The 21,466-nt window shown below is 38.7% G+C and overlaps 1 protein-coding gene across 4 annotated transcripts in view; it reads right to left on the bottom strand.

The window, feature by feature from the left end:
- Positions 1-319: 319 nt before the first annotated feature.
- Positions 320-21,466, bottom strand: part of LOC111864694 (golgin subfamily A member 7) — a 405,703-nt gene continuing 384,556 nt past the window's right edge. Inside the window, exons 1-5 of one of the 4 annotated variants that reach the window (XM_023852126.2) lie at positions 10,876-11,075; positions 10,545-10,697; positions 4,550-4,702; positions 2,327-2,428; positions 320-669 (exon numbers count right to left, since the gene is read on the bottom strand). In XM_023852126.2, the coding sequence (XP_023707894.1) occupies positions 625-669; positions 2,327-2,428; positions 4,550-4,702; positions 10,545-10,697; positions 10,876-10,884 (462 nt within the window). In that variant the 5' untranslated portion in view covers positions 10,885-11,075 and the 3' untranslated portion in view covers positions 320-624. Of the gene's footprint in view, positions 670-2,326; positions 2,429-4,549; positions 4,703-10,544; positions 10,698-10,875; positions 11,076-21,466 lie in introns of those variants that run through there. The other 3 variants (XM_033751539.1, XM_023852128.2, XM_023852127.2) reach the window with 3 other exon arrangements.

The raw sequence follows: 21,466 nt of genomic DNA, 5'->3' as shown, positions 1-21,466 counted from the left end.
AAAAAGTTGCATATATCAAACTTACTTTACGCAAAGGACACCTCCCAACAAAATAACAGCACATTAGAAAGGAAGTCAAAGTATACAAACGCAAAGCTTACAACAGTGAGTTCATGATCATAACACAACAGTAACTTTATATGTGGTGGCAGAAGACATCTGACAACGGAGCAATACGCGTAAATCACAATCTTGGAAACCTTCCCTCAAGGAGCAAAGAAAGGGTTAAAATTAAGGCAGTATGTTTTCAATGTTACACACAGTCGTACAATTCATCTATACATACATGTAAGAAAACTATCAAGATTTACAAGGGAAAATACCACATGTCTGCTCTCTTTTTCATTAAGCATCACCCCCTCACCCCCTGGCTTAAAAATAATAAAAAAACCTTCACTTAAAGGGCTTCAATTCCTGTACCAAAGTTTCCAAGGGAATAAAACATTTCCTTTAAATACAGGAGTTATATGAACAATTCTTTGTTAAAAATACTCATGATATCAGTATCCGAAATTCCATGGATACAAGGAAACTCCATTGTCGTGTCTTTGTTGTTAGCGTGGGAGGTTCAGAATGACACACAATTCACATGAAAAATTCTTCGGTAGATTCTGAAAGAGAGAGTCACGTTCGAGTAGCGGCAGGTTCATTTAATATTGAGATTTCTATCTGTATTTGAATTAAGGTAAATACCAAGTTTCTTGTAAGATTTAAGGTTATCATCATGGTGGTAACTATGAAGAATGCTTTCTTCTGGGATTTCGCGCTGTGTAGATCTCGTGTAAACCGACACTTCAGAGGAATGTATCGTCTCCATCTTCAGGGTCTGCAGCCACCTGCTCAAGCTGGTTCCTCGCTCGCAGATTTCTCTACCCTGAAGATGGAGGAGACATGTTCCTCCGAAACGTCGGTTTACACAAGATCTACATGGCGTCACATCCCAGAAGACAACATTCTTCATCAAGATTCTTATAAACATGAACAATAAATTATACTTAGAAAAAACTGCATAATGAGGAGATTCATAACTTGTACTCTTCTCCAAGTATAATTAGAATGATCAAGTCAAGGAGGATGAGGTGGGCAAGGCATATAGCACGAATGGAGGAGAAGAGGAATGCATACAGGATATTGGTGGGAAAGCCAGAAGGAAAGAGACCACTGGGAAGACCAAGGCATAGGTGGGTTGACAATATTAAAATGGATCTTAAAGAGATAGGATGGGATAGTCTGGAATGGATTGATCTGGCTCAGGATAGGGACCAGTGGAGAGCTCTTGTGAACACGGTAATGAACCTTTGGGTGCCATAAAATGCTGGGAAATTCTTGAGTAGCTGCAGATTTGGTGGCTCCTCAAGAAGGGCCCAGCTCCATAAGTAAGTAAGTAACTAAGTAAGTTATACTTAGAATTACTGGATTTCTGTAATTTACCCATCAACTAATATTCTGAACAGAATTCAACACTTCCTTTTACCTCATAACAATGCCAGTACACTAGATGATGCAGAATAAAGAGACTGGTTGTTAGTAATTAATGAAATTGAAGGAAAGTGCATGGAGGTGGTGGTTGCCAAAGTTAAGGTACTATACAGGCATATGTCTGGAGGGAAACTGTGGACAACCTCAGCCTGGACAGTTGGTGTCCCAGCCAAACTCCGAACGAACTACCTCCTGAATACAACTCAGAAGCTGTGTTGCTTCAGCCAACTTGCTGAAGTTGGATGTTTCTGTCAAGTGAAAAGATTGCAAGGCTAAAATAAATTACAAACTGCATGTCTGGCCTTTACAATCTCACATGATCTGAGTTCAAACCATTGTGAGATGGTTCGGTTTTTATCCATAATATTTTATGTCTTGTGAGCTGCTAAGTGGGTCCCTTGCCACCGCATGGTGCGTCCTCAGGATGCAGAGAGGGGAAAACAGCCTCCAGATATGGAGGGTAGCTACTAATATATCGAATAAGCAGTTGCAGAAAGCTGAAAGGGGTGGTACTGCAGCTTGGACGTTGGGCATGTGGCTAACAACTCCTCACCATAAAAATAATTTTGCTGCAGAATATTACAATTGGCAAGTAAAACTAGAATGATGAAGCCAAGAAGCATGGGCAGGGCATGTAGCACAAATGGGGGAGAAGAGGGATTCACATAGGAATTTTGTGGGAAAGCCAGAAGGAAAGAAGGCCCACATGTAGATCGGGGGATAATATTCAAATGGATCTTAGAGAGATAGGATGAGGTGGTGTGCAGTGGATTGATCTGTCTCAGAATAGGGACAATAATAATAATGATAACAAACTAATGTCCTGATTGTACAGCAGTAAGGATACAACTCTAAGGCCTCTCTCAGTTGGATCTGTGATGAGGAGACCCCGCGGGGCATATACTCTTTCATTCTGCTCCACGATGAACTTCGCTACCTTCCGCAGGCACTGTAAAAATCATGTATGATAAAACAGAACTCACTTCAGTCTCCATATAAATGTAACTAAGAAAAGACAGATTTGACACTTCATTAAAATCTTCTTTATTCACTACTGCTATCTATTTGCTTCCTGTTGCTCCCACTTGGAGCATAGGCATCTGTGAAACCCTAGTTTCACTTCAATTTCTTAATCTTAGACAGTTGGTAGGACTCCTTGGATGGGAGATCAGCCCATTGCAAGGCTGCTAGCTACACAGGGCAACACAAACATAGAATAAAAGCAGACAAACATCCTCGCCCTGAGTGCGATTCGAACTCATGATCCCAGCGTCTGAGAGGGGGTGAAGACATTTCATGCTTTAGACTGCGCGGCCAATGGGTTCGGCAATTAATCCATCTACTAAGAGTCATGGATTAACTGCTGAACTCAGTGGCAGCATAGTCTATGGCTACTGGCTACTACTACATGACCCATACAATAGGTATGAAGTGATGCTTAATTTTATAAAATTGTAACTTCTCAAAGTGACTGCATGCAATAATGATTTATCTGGCAATCAGCTGTACCCAAAATAGTCTAGCTGTCAGGATAAAAGATTAGCTTTAGTAAAGGTTCTGGGTTCCATACCAAAGAGTCATTAATGTTGAAAAAATGAATGTATGACAGTACGCCAACAATTAATCACTGGGGGACATGTTAATTTGTTGTCCCCATGCTTAATTAAATGGTACACCATGAAGATGCATGGGGGAGTGGAGGCATTAGACCCCTTTCCCCGAAATATCACATATATACTAAATAAACCTCAGGTGGACCACATCCAGCTCAAAGAGTACAGTCTTCTGGTTTGTAACACTGTGTAATTTGCACATAGATGTCTTTTACTGTGATTTTATTCTTATCTCCCACTGATGGAACCATTGTCGGTTGTTCACAGGTTGTTTTCTACAGACCAGGGTTTGTCCAGTGATTGAGACTAGCTCTCTCTAACGGGCCCAACTGAATAGGTTCTTCCTCCCCTACCCACCTGAAGACGGAGACAGATCCAGTCTCCAAAACGTCGTGGCCTTTTGTCTTTTACATACCAGACAATGGATGAAGTCCAAAACAAGCCAAAAGAAGTACATAGGTTGAAGTTTTGGAAGAACATATCAATTCCATTTTCAGGCTCAGATTTCTACCCTTCTACACTGAACACGGAGGACATGTCTTCCACTGAAACATCTGGCTCTTTCCAAACTCCATGGTGTTACAACCCAGAAGATGTAAACTTCACAGTCATTGCCATGACAACTACAAATCCAACATCATCTAACTCCACTGTGATGACAATGTTTCACATGAGATGGGATCATTAAGATGAATTGTAAGGAGAAAATAATTTGGAAGCAAATGGCTGCAGTTAGGGTCCATCTAGAGATATCATCAAACGAAATGAGAAACACATGAGGATGAGATAGTAAGCTGGTTAAGATATGAACTCAGCACCTTCTGTGGTAGCGTAGTTAGTTGAGGCACTATGCTAAAAACTGGAAGGTTGCGGATTAAAGTCCCGATGAGGTAGATTCTTTCCAATTGACCTAATCTTTCCAGCTGCACTATGGCCCTAGGGTCAGCTCAGCCTCTAACAGAAATGAGTACCAGGAACCTTTCTGGCATGTAAAGGGTGGCTGGGGCATAAGGCTGACAATCTTACCGCCATCTGTGAGCCGATGGTCTAGAAAATGTGGGAACCTCAACCTCTCACAACCTTCAGGCCTTCACGGCCTGTTACGGGTACAACTTTATCTTTTTACCTTCTGAATAAAAGTCTAAGACATCAGCAATAAAATAACCTGCTCGTTATATTAAGGACAACAGCAGACTCGTCCTTGTGTTTAAGCATCCTGTCGTCTAAATGCATCAGAGGTTAGAGCTCCACACCTTAATCTCAGGACTACAGCCTGGCCAAAAAAATAAGACCTCTCCTATTAGCGCTGAGTACTGTTCACTTCAAAGCTGTACTGGCCAAATGTTGGCCAGGTTGCCAGTTGTATGTTTTGTGGGCACTACACATATTGGTATGTTCTCCAATCACTTGATAATTGTGACTGTATTCTTTGACATCTGGAGTTTATACGTACTTACCTTCTCATAATGTGTTTCAGTACATATATAAATGAGGTATGCTGTGAGGCAAGCCATGCAGCCTTCGCAGTAAGTACTGCAGCCAGCTTTCTCTGCCTCCGCATACATAGCATTCAGCTGATTAACTGTATACTCAAATGCCTGCCGTTCTATCTGTAATTCAGAAACAGTGAATATGAGGGGTGGAAAATAATAAATCACCACACAGAATGAGTTAGGGCTAGTAAAACTGCACTTTGGTGATATATTAGAAGGGTCAGACAGGTTAGGTTGCTTTATGATATACCTTATAACAATAAAATTCAACTGAAAGTTATGTGGTTATAATACTATGAAGTAGTTCTCTATGTTCACCGACCATAATGGAATAAAATTAACAGATTTTGCAGAAAGTAAAAACTTGATCATCAGCTCTACATACTTCCCGCACAAGAATATACATAAAAGAACATGGACAGCACCGGATGGAGCAACCTTCAATCAAATAGATCATGTCCTCATAGAGAAGCGATTTGCGACGAATATCCTGGACGTAAGAACATTAAGAGGGGCCAACTGTGATAGTGATCATTACTTAGTACAGGTTAAATATAGATGTAAAATAAGTTGTCAAAGATCCAAGCAGTATGAGAAATTTAGGAAATTTAATATTGACAAGATTACGGAGAGTGATAAGACAGAAGCATTTCAAAATAAAATTAAAGAAATTAATGACAATAGAGCAAATAAAGAAGTAACGGTAGAAGGGATATGGGTAGATTTTAAAACCGCAATAATTACAGGAGCTGAGAGGACGCTGGGATATCAAGAGAAACAGGATAATAGAGAATGGTTCGATGAGGTATGTAGGGAGAGTATAAACCTCAAGAATGAGGTGTATAAAGAAGCAAGAAGGAAAGCAGACAAGATTTGCAGGAAAAAGAAACGGACCTTTCTAAATGAGCAATTACTGCAAATGGAAGAAGACTTCAAAAATAACAAAACAAAAAATGCCTTTGGTCGAATCAAATATATGAAAGAAGGTTTCAAACCAAAAACAGAATTTATCGGAGACAAAAAAGGGCTTCTAATAAATAATAAAACAGAGATTATGAATACATGGAAAGAATATTTTGAACAATTATTAAACCAAAATCAGAATATGGAAGATAATGAGGACAATGAAGAAGAAACTACAGATGATGGAGAAGGGGAAGAGGAAGAGATAATAGAGCCCCCAACAAAGGAAGAAGTGGAAGAAGCATTAAAGGAACAAAAACTAAATAAAGCACCAGGAGGAGATAACATACCAGCAGAATTATTGAAGGCAGGAGGACAAGAAGGAATAAGAGCACTCCACAGAATCATAAATAAAGTGTGGGAAGAAGAAAATATACCAGAAGATTGGGGAAAGAGCATTATATGTCCCATATCTAAAAAAGGGGATAAATTAACATGTAGTAACTATAGAGGTATATCATTACTACCAATAGCATATATAATTTTAACAAGGATACTAAAAAAGAGACTGGATCCATACATAGAAAAAATAATAGGAGAATATCAATCAGGATTTTGACCCAATAGGTCAACAATAGACAATTTATTCACCCTGAGACAAATAATGGAGAAATGCTGGGAATTTAATACAGATATTTACCTATGCTTCATAGATTTTAAACAAGCATATGATACAATAATAAGGAAGAAATTAAGGATGATTATGTCTACTTTTGGTATTCCAACAAAACTAAGCGGAATAATTAACTTAACCATGACAGAAACAATCAATCAAGTTAAAATCCAGAACCAGTTAACAGAATGCTTTAAGACAAATCAAGGATTAAAACAGGGAGATAGTTTGGCACCATCACTATTTAATTTGGTATTGGAATATAACGTGAGGAAATGTAATGTAGACACAAGGACCACAGTAGCGTATGCGGATGATATTATTATAGTATCGAGATCCCTAAGAGCAATGAAGGAAACATATAAAGAAATAAAGACCATAGCAGAAACAACTGGCTTAGAGGTGAATGTAAATAAAACTAAAATGTTGATACAATCCAGAAGGAATCCAAGGAAAACTGGAGAAATTGATATGGAAGGGGACGGGATAGAAATAGTTGAAGACTTCGTATATTTAGGATCAAAATTTCATAAAGATGGAGAGGAAAATCATGAAATAACAAGAAGAATAAAACTAGCAAATAATGCATATTTCTCGTTACTATCAGTTTTTACATCAAAGGATATGTATGCACAGAGCGATTAAAACAAAAATATATAAAACAATGATAAGACCGGTGCTTTATTACGGATGTGAGGGTTGGACGCTAAACAAGAAAGAGGAATCAGTCATCAATTCATTCGAGAGGAAAATCCTAAAATGAATTTATAGACCAATAAAAGAGAATGGGATATGGAAAATAAGATATAATAAAGAGTTATACAAATTACATAAGGAGCCAGAGATCTCAGTGATGATAAAGTTTAAAAGATTGCAATGGGCTGGGCATGTACAGAGAATGGATAAGGAGCGTATCCCAAAGAAAATATTATATAGTACAATAGGCTGCAGGAGACATGCTGGGAAACCAAGAACTAGATGGATTGATGCAGTGGAAGAAGATGCGAAGAAGTGAATGGGTGTAAGGAACTGGAAGAGATCAGCGTAGGGTGGAGAGGAATGGCGGGGCTTGGTAAGGGAGACCAAGGCCCGACATCGGACTGTTGCGGCATAGAAGAAGAAGAAGAAGAAGAAGAAGAAGTTCTCTATTTTCAATCCCTGGAGAATATTTATCATAAATATTTTCACAAAACCTTCTTTCCTTACTGGTCGGGAAGCGAGGGTAATCTTAAAGTACTGTAGGTGAAGAGATGCTACATTCTCTACCTGTCAATGTTTGTGTGTGCCTCATAACTAATATACTGGCTAAACACTATCATACTGAGGTAATAAACAGCCTACTTTCACATCATTTTGCACAATGTATAACTGTTAATATGTCTGTACCACAACAAACAAGATGTTACAAAGAGGTCAGGAATATATCAGAAGCCAATATAATAGGTGTATGTTCTTCAATACAAACTGAAACCTGGATTGAAGTGTCCAGGGAAAATGAGGTAGAAAAAATGGGACTCTTTTTTATGGCATTTTTAACTATTTTTTTAATATAGCCTGTCCCAAACTGAGGAGAAATACCATAAGTACATCAAAAAGCCCCCTGATAAAAAAGATGCTGTAACAGCAAGAACAAGACTAAAGGATTTGTACAATCTTCATATGCAAAGTAAGACTCAGGAACATAGACATCTATAAAGCATATAAAAAGGAATATAATGTAATATTAAAAAATGCAAAAGCAAACTACATTCAGAATGTTATAACACTCCAAAAATATTGTGGGAATTTGTTAATAGAGAAAGAGGCTTACCAAAAAATACTCTCACTAATAATATACACTTACAAGATGGAAATGAAATAGTCCCAAGTCCGAGCAGAACATGTAACATATTTAACAAAACCTTCATAGAAACTGTAAATGAACTTATACTTGACAAAAATTTATTACATCCACAAACTAGTAATAACAATATAAGCATAAAAGATTCACTTGTCATATTGGAAATAACAGAGACTGAATTGATTAAAGTAATTCAGGGCATGAAGAATAAAAAATCAGCAGGACTTGATGACATCTCACCATATCTGCTAAAAAAAAAGGTACACCTTACATAATAAAGCCACTCGTAGAATTGGTCAATGCATCAATCAGAGAAAGCATCTTCCCTTCTAAACTAAATATATCAGTAGTCAAACCAAACAAAAACGGGATAAAAGAAGATGCAAATAACTATCGTCCAGTTACTTTTGTACCTGCCCTTTCAAAAGTTCTGGAAACAGTAATAGCTAACCAATTCATAGCATTTTTAGAAAAACACAATTTATTTAATAAATCTCAGTTTGGATTTAGGAAAAATAGATCTACTAACGATGCAATTGCCACAATTATTGAAAACATAATAGAAAGTTTGAATGATAAAATAAAATGCAACTGTGTACTATTAGACTTATCAAAAGCCTTTGACTGTATTCAACATAACATTCTCATGGATAAATTATACAAATATGGAGTCCGTGGTATACCACATAAGCTAATCAAATCCTATCTCAGAAACAGAACTCAACACGTAAAAGTAACACACACAGAAGGCAATTGTATGAAAGAATATTTGTCAAGTAGCCTCCCAGTAGGATACGGAGTCCCCCAGGGATCGGTCCTTGGCCCATTACTCTTCATCTTTTATATAAACGATATCCCACATCTAACACAAGGCAGATTAATAATGTATGCTGATGACACATCAAGACTGAATGTAGGGCAAGATATGAATGAGCTCCAAAAGACGACTTCAGATAATACAGGAGTGGTAGAGCAATACTTTGAGACAAATAACTTATTTATAAATCCATCTAAAACTCACTATATTCTCTTCCAGACAAAACAATGCAGGCAGGAAAGTAATCTAAAAATCCTAATAAAGAACAGGGAAATATCAAATGTAAAAAGCACAAATTTCCTGGGGGTAGTAATAGATAGTACCTTGAGCTGGGAATTACACATTGAAAATACCTGCAGTAGAATTAGCCATAACTGTTCATAATTAACAGGCTATCTAAAATACTCAATTTAAATGAAAGAAGAACGTTGTATTACGGTTTGATCTATTTGTTGCAGTTGTTTGTATTTCTCTGTAATTGTTGTAGTTGTTAATCATATTTGGTTTGTATTCACTGTGGTAGGATGTCGTTGTTGTTGTATTTGTTACAGTTATTTGTCTTTCTATGTAATTGTTGTAGTTGTTAATCGTATTTGGTTTGTATTCACTGTGGTAGGATGTCCTTATTGTTGTGTTCTGTGTATTGTGTTTTGTTTGAACGTGCTGTCACTTAGTGTAATGTGTGTTACTTGTCTGTTGTGTCCTATTGTGTACTACTGCCACTGGGCTAAAACCCAATTGCAGTATAATAAATAATATATATATATATCCTCATCTATCTTATGGAATAATAGTATGGGGACATAGTGCTAAGACCCTCACTAGAAGAATTTTTATACTACAAAAAAGGGCAGTAAGATACATTGCAGGGCTAAAACATCTAGAATCGTGCAGGGATAGCTTTAGAAATCTAAAGATACTAACAGTATACTCGCTATACATACAAGAAACAATCCTATATGTAAAAAAAAGTGTAACTGCACAGTGAATGAACAAATACATACATATAACACAAGAAATAATAAAGACTATCATATATATGGGCACAACTTAGAACTTTATAATAGTAATCCTTCAGTAGCTGGCTGTATCCTTTACAACAAATTGCCTAACAACATATAAGAAATAGAAAACAAAAACCAGTTCATAAGGGAAATGAAGAAGTTACTTATTATGAGGTGCTATTACTCAATGGAGGACTATCTGAACGATGATTTCGCGAATATTGGCTACTGATATATGTATATTAGCTGAAAGACTTGTCCTGTATCATTGTATCATGATCTACAGGATTAATAAAAGAATGAATGAAATGAAAGAATACCAATTTGTCCATAATGTAATGTGGAATTCAAGGACAAAAAGGACATGGTAGGAAAGAGATCATGGTAACTTGCATAAGGATCCTACAATTTGCCTAGAAAGGTTACAAGACACTGTAAATTGGATCACTTTGAATTTCATCCCATACATATTCAGCTAATACACTGCTCAGTTCAGATTAAATATGGTATCAAGATTTCTTTCAATATTTGAAAGACAATGTCATAATTCTAAATTAACAATAAAACCATACCAGAGTGATGTTAGGATAACACACATGTTTCACAGTAGAACATTACCTAGCATTAATCAATGTTAACTGCACTACTCAACATGAAAATGCTATAATAAACTGTAATAAAAATAATATGTTCAATATCAAAAACTGTCTCCTATTACCCACCCTATCCTCCAGTTCCGTAGGGAAACGAGTCTGGAATTTTACTAAGGTTCCTTCACTATAATCTCGTTGCACAAACACTTTCAAACATTGATTACTGGGGTTGACTGCCCGTGCAGCAGCCATATCTTCCAGTGGAGTTGTACTCGTGTGGTTCTGGAATATAAATAAACACATGAAATTAGATTAAATTCAATACTCCATCTTTGACATTAAAAGTTTAGAATTCACACTTCTTGCTACAGCAATACCTTTACTACACCACCTAATTTTGACACAAAATGTGATTATTACTAGGACATTCAAAAGTGGTTAAAATGTATTTTTGACGTACCATAGGCATGGCCTTCTTTGCTTTCTTTCGACAAATTTTGACGCCTTTATTAGAGCTTGTTTATAAAAAGAAATATGGGCTAATTTCTCCACTACTGAGTCTATAGTTATTTAACAGACTGCAATATTTTCTTATACGAAACTGTCACCTGCAATAACACCAACCTCCTTCCGTAAAACACACACTACTGCCATCTTTCCGAACAGTTTACCTATTCTACGCCGAACATCGCTACGATCGCTACCGCCATAGATTATTTACGACATCGACTTCATAGTACCTAAACCCAGCACTGTAGCGCTCAGCCATATTTCCTATTGAATGTTACTTATCGGAAGTGCTAAAAATTACGTAAATTTAAATGGAATAATGAGTGAGTTTTAAGGCGCCTAACTACCAAGGGCTTATTTTCCTCTAGTCGAAACTGACGTCATGCTGAACTGCAGAACTTGTGCAAGGAAATACGTGTATGTCTCAACTATCGGCCTACTACCTTGTCACAGGGATTTGGACTACAAGTTGCAGGAATTAGATTAAAAGTTCTCCTACTGCATTTTATTTAACTGAACTTCATGGTAAAGGTGCTTAACTGTGCTTAACTAATTAAACGGTACGCCATAAAGTTGCATGGGGGTGTGGAAGCACATAAATATCCACGCATTCTTGACGTCGACACTAGTTGGAGGTTAGTGGTCAGCTTCACACAGCGGTAGCTTTAACCCCGGGGAAAGAGCCTTCGATACCCACTGAATAGAAGGTTGGGTAAGGAAATATTCATGTAATTCGCATACATTCAAGAACTTTAAAATTGGTTGATTTCGAATAAAGCAAACATTAGAACATTTCGGTACGTACTCAGAATTTATAAACTTTGAAAAACACGGGTTTTCTAATTTTACACAGTATTCCTATACATGGGGGGTCTAAACAAAAAATTAAGTGTTGGGTGGACGTGTAGAACTCTGAGCAGCTCTGAACAGCTACAACCGAGCACAAATTAACACAGCCCTAAGCACAACAGACCTACCCGACAAGCAACACAAGGCGAATGAAGTAGCAAGGTAGGTGAGTGTTGTATTCTCGTAAAAGTAAAAAGTAAATGTAAAGCTATCCCTGTAACAGGCCGTGAAGGCCTATAAGGTTGTGAGACGATGAGGGTCCCACATTATCTAGACAATCGGTCCAAAGATGGCGTTAAGGTTGTCAGCCTTACGACCTAGCCGCGCTTTACTCCCTAGGAAAATTATTTAATTAATTCCTGGTACTCATTTCTGTTAGATGCTGAGTCGACCCCAGGGCCAGAGTGCGGCTGGAAGGATGAGGTCAATTGAAAAAATCCAATGACCTCATTGGGACTTGAACCCGCGACCTTCAAGCTTGTAGCATAGCCCTTCAAATGTAATAAATTGCACAAAGAGAGAGAGTTTTGGAAATTCAATGCAAAATTAGGTTTAATTAAACACGAGGATTGTAATTTGTGGAAAATAAAAAACTCGCTAGTATTTAATACAAAAATTGTAAAGCTATCCCTGTAATAGGCCGTGGAGGCCAATAGGATTGTGAGACGTCGAGGCTCCCACATTTTGTCCAGACAATCGGCTCACATATGGCGGTGGCGATCACCTGGTTCGGTGATTCTGACATTAAATAGCGAATATTTTATTACAGTCCATTAACCTGTTGATTTTTATGATAAAGACGCTGTGTAGTTTCTGCAACGTGGGAGTAAATATTATTTAGATGAATATCATGATTCAAAATATTAAAAATCCACCTTTAAATTCGTGAGCATTATGTCATCAGATTCTAAAACATTGTCACATATCAGGGTTAGCGTGACTAATAATAACGGGTTGTGGATTTGATGACTGGGTTTATTGGCACTTCTTTAGAATTAAAACAAATTTTGACAGCTCCCAATCAATGAATATCTACGGCTCTCTCCATTCCTTACTGGACCAAGAGAGCCTTCTCTTCCAGCGAGACGAAGGACGAATGACTGCCCACACATTGAACTGCCTTGAACGACGTCTGTCTGACGAATGCTCTCGCTCCCAAGTCCAAGTCACATTGCGACTGACGGTCAGTCAGTCAGTAAGTCTTGGTGTCGAGCCCCAACTGGGGCTCATTGTCTGATATTTATTGCTGTCTGGCATTTACCGTCTTGTTTTTGTGGGGCGCCCTCTCTGACGAGAGGACGGATATGCCTTTTGTACGTATATGCTTGCTCTCGCTCAAGTCAAAGTCAAAGTCACATTGAGACTGACGGCCAGTCAATCAGTAAGTCTTGGTGCCGAGCACCCTCCTGGGGCTCATGACCAGATATTTATTACTGTTTGACAGTTACGGTCTTGTTTCTGTGGGCGCCCTCTCTGACGAGAGGACGGGTCTGTCTTTTGTATATGCTCCTGGTTCTTGCCAGCGCAGTATTTCTCGGGTCCGAGTCCCTTGGTATTCGAGACCATATATTACTGTCTCAAATTTGAGACTTCCCTTTTCGTCGCCTCCTACGACTCGCAGGGTCACGGTGGAGGTATTCGACCCCCGCCTCCACACGGGTTGGACTGCTCTCGCTCCTGTCTGCAAGGCTCCTTATATAGGCTAGCTCGTAACAATGGAAGCAACCGAGGTCATATTGTTGACTGCGTTACCACGAGAATGTGTTTACCGATGCGTTGCCTAGTAAATGATCACATCACGTCAAGACATTTAAAGAAGGGCGTTTTATTATAACATATTACACACTGAGATGATTATCTTAAGTTGGTTATTTAACGACGCTTTCAGTATGGAGACTGTAAGGCTGGGGCCACACGAACGCACGAAGTACGTCCGTTGCAACGAATGTACTTTATGACGACCGTTGCTGAGGACACAACACAGTTGCAGAATGCGGTGCGTAGTTTCTTGTCTGCAATGGAACCAAAGAAAGCGTAGCATTCGTCTGCCTTGTTTCCTTCTACAACGGACGTCATGACGTTCGTTACAACGGACGCATTTTGTGCGCTCGTGTGGCCCCAGCCTAAGAGACCTTGATGATAGAATAACGAATATGAACAGGTGGTTGAATGTCAATTCCTTGAAATGAGTATGAAATCAGTGTGTAATTTACTGTATAAACACTGCATACCGTGTTCACAAGACCCTTCCACTGGTCCCTATCCAGAGCCAGTTCGATCCATTCCATATCACACCATCCTATCTCTCTAAGATCCGTTTTAATATTATCGATTGGTCTTCCTAGTGGCCTTTCTTCTGGGTTTGCCACCAATATCCTATATGAATTCCTCTGTTCCCCCATTCGTGTTACATGCCCTGGTCACCTCATCCTCCTTGACTTGATCATTCTAATTATACTCGGCGAAGAGAACAAGTTATGAAGCTCCTCATTGTGCGGTTTTCTCTCGCCTGTTGTTTAGGGAAATTATCGAATACACGTTCTAGTTCCTCGTAGAAGCTGTCCTTCGTGTCAATACGAGCTTCTCTTGGGGTATGAACATTCATAACAATGATATGGCACCAGTGACCTCTTAGTACAACATCATATCACTAACAAACTGTACGCTCTTAACTGCTGACACGATTCTCTTGCGNTCCAAAAAAAAAAAAAAAAAAAAAAACCTTTACCTAATTCATGATTCGCATTCCCCTTCCATAGAAAATGTATCTTCCCCTGCTGGATCGGTGCCACATCTATAAATTACTAAAACCTCCATTTAATTAAGGATCGGGAAAACGACAAACTTATATCCCAATATAGGTCTTGCGACGAATTTTAAATAATTAAACGTGGACACAATCACACTTATAGGGAAATCCTGTTAACTTTGCCCTACTATGTTCAAATCCGCTTTGATTTTTAGGCTTTATTTACTCATATTTATCAAAACACGAAATTATATTAGCTATCAATACATGTCGCATTTCGAAACATGCCGTATTTGATTTCACTTCTAATTTACTAATGGACTTTTCTTGTAAATAGAGTGCATTCCTATGCATCTGAAGGCAAAGCACGGCGCAGCGAAACACAGCCGGAATAAACCCCTCTCTACAACTAAAGAATATTTTCTGAAGAAAAAGCATACGTGCATGTATAAATAAATTTCATTAATTTAATTAATACAGAGTCTTGATAGTGGACAAGATCGTGAGAAACAAATGAATGCATGATGGCTTACCTACCTACAAGTAACTTAGTGAAGGATGAGAATGGTGATCGGCTTGCAGATTCCCACAACAGTTTGAATAGGTGGAGGTACTACTACTACTATCAGTTGCTGAATGTGCATAGGATCAGTGTTGTTAGGCAGACAGAAATCCATACAGCTGAGCCGTTAGTACCTGATCCTAGCCGTCTTGAGGCTGAACTTGCCATCGCAAAGTTGAAAACACATAAATAGCCAGATAATGATCAAGTTCCGGCAGAACTTATTCAAGCAGGAGGTAAAATATTACGTCCTAAGATTCATAAGCTAATTAATTCTATTTGGAATAAGGAAAAAATTCACTGATCAGTGGAAGGAGTCTATTATTGTACCAGTTCACAAGAAGGGTGATAAAACTGACTCTAGTAATTATTGTGGGATACCACTGCTATCAACTTCACAAGATACGGAGTGAAAATAGTGTACTTGTATCTGGCCAGTTCATCAAGTATTTATTTATGCGTATCTAATTGGCAGTTATCATTGTAGGAAACATTGCAACACGCAATAAATATTGCCGCGTGTTTGCTAGGCAACACGACAAGAAATTGTGTGGGTTCTCGGATTTGAACGAATGCCTTTATTGGACAGTCACTTTACACTCACACTGACAGTTGTTCTCCACTTATAACGTCCTTTAGACATTTCTTCTTCACTGTTACATCACTTCTGTTCTAGATGGACAAGAACTCTTCTTTTCTAGTCGGATAAGAACTCTTCTTTTCTAGTTGGATAAGAAATCTTCTGCTCTAGTTGGATAAGAACTCTTCTTTCTAGTCAGATAAGAACTCTTCTGTTCTAGTCCGATAAGAACTCTTCTGTTCTAGTCGGATAAGAACTCTTCTGATCTAGTCGGATAAGAACTCTTCTGCTCTAGTTGGATAAGAACTCTTCTTTCTAGACAGATAAGAACTCTTCTGTTCTAGTCGGATAAGAACTCTTCTGTTCTAGTCGGATAAGAACTCTTCTGATCTAGTTGGATAAGAACTCTTCTGCTCTAGTTGGATAAGAACTCTTCTGTTCTAGTCGGATAAGAACTCTTCTGCTCTAGTTGGATGAGAACTTCCTCCAGCTAAAGTCGAAAACAAATTCTGCTGGTCTCTGGCCGACGTTGCACTGCTATAACTTGCCCTCGGACTGAATAGGGAATACCTTGTCGAAGGGTTAATAATGAAAGCGGGAATACGTGTCTGCCTCAAATAGTTCGCGTGTAACGGTAGAAATTCCATTGTTAGACTTTCTTTACCGGGGTAACGATTTCCTAGGCTTCGCTGCCTAGGAATTGCTAGCCGTTGTGTAGCAATGGATGCGTTCTGATTCCAAATATTCCGGCCCTAGACGGGACGCCACAATATCTATGTAGATTCAAAATGTCGTTTTGAAAAAATATGTCAACTGCACCCGTAAATGAATCTTTCTGCATCTCATCTCTTCCTGAGCTAATAAAACGATCACAGAATAACATATCATCCTCACAATAGTTCAATTCTTTCACGAACACAATCACCTTAGCTGTCTGGTTTCTAGTTCACAGATGATAAAAAAAATTGAATACTCAGCGGCTTAAACAGATTCATTTCTACATTTGTCATTTGTTTTTTAATAAGAAAAATCAGGATGGCAACATCTGATGGCTAGAGTTTTTCAGATGTTTCAGCATATTTAAACACATTGTCTGCATCCTTTGAGACAATTAGAGGAGCATAACTAGCACCAAATCATACAGCTGACGTATGTTTTTGGTTTCAATGTTTTCCGAGGTCACAACAGTGTCTTTAAACAACAAAAACAAATTCCGTGGTTCGAATCCGCAAGCGAACTATACCGACCGAGCGACCGCCGCTTGCCGGCGAAGTTAGTGTCAAACTTTGCGGATAGAGGGTGTCGCATGATCAACGCAACAGATCCCCACGGCCGATAATTTCGGTTTTCTAGACTGGAGACGCTATTTCTTTGAAACAGCTCCTCAATTATCCTCACGAGGCTGAGCGGACCCCTTTCCAGATCCACTACTTCTCAGAAAACCTGGCAGCGCCGGTAATCGAACCTGGGACCTCTGGATCTGTAGCCAGGAACTCTGACCACTAGAGCACAGAGGCGGTGTCTTCAAATAACACAATAGGAATGTTCAGAATATAATGAATTTCCATTAACACAGTTGCCACTCTGTCCGCCTCAAGTTCAATTCGAGAAGTTCTGAGGAGAATAACAAAGAGAATACATGTAGTATAAAATACCTTGAAGAAATACGCCAGGAAATATCTCCAGAATCAAACATTGGTGTAGAAAGTTCGTCCAGTTGGCATGATATCTATATTCTGTAGAAAGGATTTTCAGGCATACGAAGATAATTTTGATTGTAGCTAATAATAAATGCAGCTGACGTAAGAAGCTGCAGAACTGATATCAGACACTGATTAACTCACAAATCTCACAGACAACAACTGTACATCGGGTTAACTGAATACTGTAATCCCGTCTTTCCGGTCTAGAAAGCCGAAATTAATGGCCGTGGTGATGCGCTGCGTTGACCAAACGACACCCTCTGTCGACTAAATTTGGTACTAACTTCGCCAAAAACCGGCGGTCGTTCGGTCGGTATAGTTCGCTTGCAGACTATATGCCACGGAGTTTGTTTAATACGGTCATTAGTTCGTAACACACAATGTAATTATGGAGGATATTATCAAAGTAAATAACTCTAAAATCGCTATTATTTACTCGAATGACAACTGCAAGAATTATAACACTATTAGTTGCAAGAGATGTTTTGTGAAATTCTCGTACATACACACACTGAATGTCTGTACGGAAGGACAGATTACTTCTGTCATTTTGTTCTTTGTATTTGATATCACGTCAAAAAATCCAGGCGTTTGAATATATTCTTACATGCACATGTCTTCGTAAATATTTCTATGTTTATTTCGGCCTCGATAGTGTAATATAAGATTTAGACATGGAGCTGAGCCCTTCTTGAGAAGCCGCTAATTGTGCAGCTGCTCAAGAACTTCCCATCATTTTATGGAATCCGAAGGCTCATTACCATCTTCACAAGAGCCCTCCACTGGTCATATCCTGAGTCAGATTAATCCAATCCATACCATCTCATCCTCTCTCTCTGAGATCTATTTTAATATTAACCACCCACCTACGTCTTCGTCTTCCAAGCGGTCTCTTTCCTTCTGGTTTTCCCACCAATATCCTGTATGCATTCCTCTTCGCCCCCATTCGTGCTACATGCCCTGTCCATCCCACACTCCTTGAATTGATGATTCTAATTATACTTGGAGAAGAGTACAAGTTATGAAGCTCCTCATTATGCAGTTTTCTCCAACCTCCAGTCACTTCATCTCTCTTCGGCCCAAATATTCTCTTCAGCACCCTGCCGAAAAGGTTACCGGAAGTGCGTATTTCTCCTAAAAATTTTCTTATTATTGAGCAGTTCCGATGATGTGACTGCATTTTTCAATTTACCGAATCCTTCCAGCAGCACTATGGCCCTGGGGTCGACTCAGCCTCTAACAGAAATCAGTACCAGGAATTAATTAAGTAATTTTCATAGGGAGTAAAGCGCAGCCGGCGCGTAAGGCTGACAACCTTACCGCCATCTTTGAGCCGATTGTTTAGATAATGTGGGAACTTCAACGTCTCACAACCCGATGGGCCTTCACGGCCTGTTACAGGGATAGCTTTACTTTTTACTTTTTTCACTTATAATTTCATATATTTAATACGTCAACATAATAAACTGACAATAATTTTAGTACGTATGTAACATCAAGTTTAAAGTAAAAAATGTATGACTTATCCAGCCTTTCTGCCACTATTTCACACCTACAGCTCCAAGAGAAAAACATGGGGGGAATGCGTATCGCGATCCTGCGTCCTCATTACTGGAATCTTGCTGCCGGTCACTATTGCGGCTCCTGGGACTGAACTAATGCCCTCGCTTTAAGGCAGTACAAACATTAAAGTCGGAAGTTGGATATACCATCCTGTGATTGGCCAATCGCTCTTCAGACCCCGCCTTTGGATTTGATATCTTGCCCCTCAACCAACCTGTTCTGATGATGCATAACCACTTTTTTTTTTATGAAAATATTTAAATGAACAATTTCGAACTGTTACTTATCCAACATATTATATGTTTATTTTTTAAAAAGGGCAGTTAAACATTCAATTTCCCCTTTAAACTAGTAAATCCTACCCCACCAAGTGGAAAACCATGCACTAGTTTTACAGCGGACACCTTCTGGTCACACGAGTACATTTTGACGGAATGTATGACCTCCTTTCCGTTCTCAATATAAGATGATTTGCTGAAGAACTTTGTATTCATAGCCAGTAGATCACTGAAGTATATACCTTGCAATTAGCTCCATTTTGGTCTAGGGACACCAGGAAGAAAATATTCAAAGTGCAAGAACTGAAGGATATCAAACGATTTCTCACTATGCATAAGAACAAGTCGCTTATATTTGACATTGTTGTACCGATGTTTATCATTATTATTACAAGAAATAATATTACAGAAGCTTTAAGTATTAGTGAATATTTAAACTTCAAGTCGAACGAAAACATTGCCACAGCCAACAATATAACCAGCGGCAACACTTACTCGTCGGAGGATCCATATATAGACGAAGTTCATGAGGAGTGTATTACAGCTGAAGATATATCCACGTGTGCCAAATTTAGGATACTAAAATATTTTCACGAAATGATTCCACCATTTGAAGAAAAAGGAAATAACGCTACTGCAAAAAACCCAGAATTCCCGCTATGGGGACCTATGAAGCTTATACCATTATCGCCCGCTGATGCTGCGCGAAATGATGGGGTGGTATTCCCAGGACTGAAACCAGATTCGACCGATTCTGAGCTCATGAAATTCTTCCGGTTCACTCTGCGGGAAGTGGAGAGGTTCCTGAAATCCTACGGCCTCCTTATCGACTTTTCTGGTCCAGGGCCTTCAGAAGGGGGTGAAGATGACTTGGAGTCGCCAAGATCTATTGATGATTTCTTCGGCGGAAATTTAAGCGGAGGTAAGTTTATTTTTATTTACTTAATCCGTTCCTGCTATACTTTTACGGTGCCGAGGTTGTTCTTTTTTTTTCGTTTTGGTCATTTTACAGACGATAGGACTCCTTGGACGGTTGATCAGCTCGTCGTAAGACCTATACCTAAACACAGAACAACACAAACACAAAATAAACACATACACATACCAAACATCCATGCCTTAGACCGCTCGGCTACGTGACCGGCGATAAGTTTCTTAAGAAAAGTTATTGTTATCAAGAGGTTGGAGAAAACTGCATAATGAGGAGCTTCATAACTTGTACTCTTCTCCAAGTATAATTAGAATGATCAAGTCAAGAAGGATGAGGTGGGCATATAGCATGAATTGGGAGAAGAATAATGCATATAGGATAGGATAGACCACTCGGAAGACCAAGACTAGGTTGATGGACAGTATTGTTGTCGAGGATCCCACATTTTTCTTGACAGTCGGCTCACAGATGGCTGTGAGTCTGTCAGGCTTACGCGACGGCCACCTTCTATCACCAGAAATATTTCTGGTACTCATTTCTGTTAGAGGCCGAGTCGACCTTAGGGAAGGATTAGGTCACTCGAAAAATCAAACGGCCTTGTCGGGAATCGAACCCGCGACTTTCCGTTTTGTAGCATAGTGGCTCAACCAACTAAGCTACCGAAGAGCTAATCTCAAACACTGGACAAAGTCCAAAAGCCCATAAATTCTTAGTGTTATACACGATCGTCAGAGCCTTTTAAAATCTAACATTGTTAGGAATGNAGTTAAATACACGTAGTTCCGTCCAGTGTGACTGGTAAAGATGTTCTTATTTCAATTATTCATGCATTTACATGTTTCGGTCTTCAGAGACCATCTTCAGAGGGACAACTTTACATCAATACAGTTAGAAGACACTATTACAGTACATGTTCTAAAAGTTAGAATATATACATACAATATAAATAATACACAATTGACTTTAAAATTAAAGTTTTTAGACTTAGACTTTAGTAAAGACTTTAAATTTTACAGTCAATTGTATATTATTTATATTGTATGTATATATTCTAACTTTTAGAACATGTACTGTAATAGTGTCTTCTAACTGTATTGATGTAAAGTTGTCCCTCTGAAGATGGTCTCTGAAGACCGAAACATGTAAATGCATGAATAATTGAAATAAGAACATCTTTACCAGTCACACTGGACGGAACTACGTGTATTTAACTTTTTCATAATATTAGAGTGACGGACAAGAATGAAACAAATCAAATTCATTGTTAGGAATTCTTATATTCTGTGACGGCCAGTAGGTTACCAGTTTACTCGACAGACAATCATG

The sequence above is a fragment of the Cryptotermes secundus genome, unplaced genomic scaffold (assembly GCF_002891405.2).
Source record: "Cryptotermes secundus unplaced genomic scaffold, Csec_1.0 scaffold441, whole genome shotgun sequence".
NCBI lineage: Eukaryota > Metazoa > Arthropoda > Insecta > Blattodea > Kalotermitidae > Cryptotermes > Cryptotermes secundus.
This window is presented reverse-complemented; position numbering and strand designations above follow the sequence as displayed.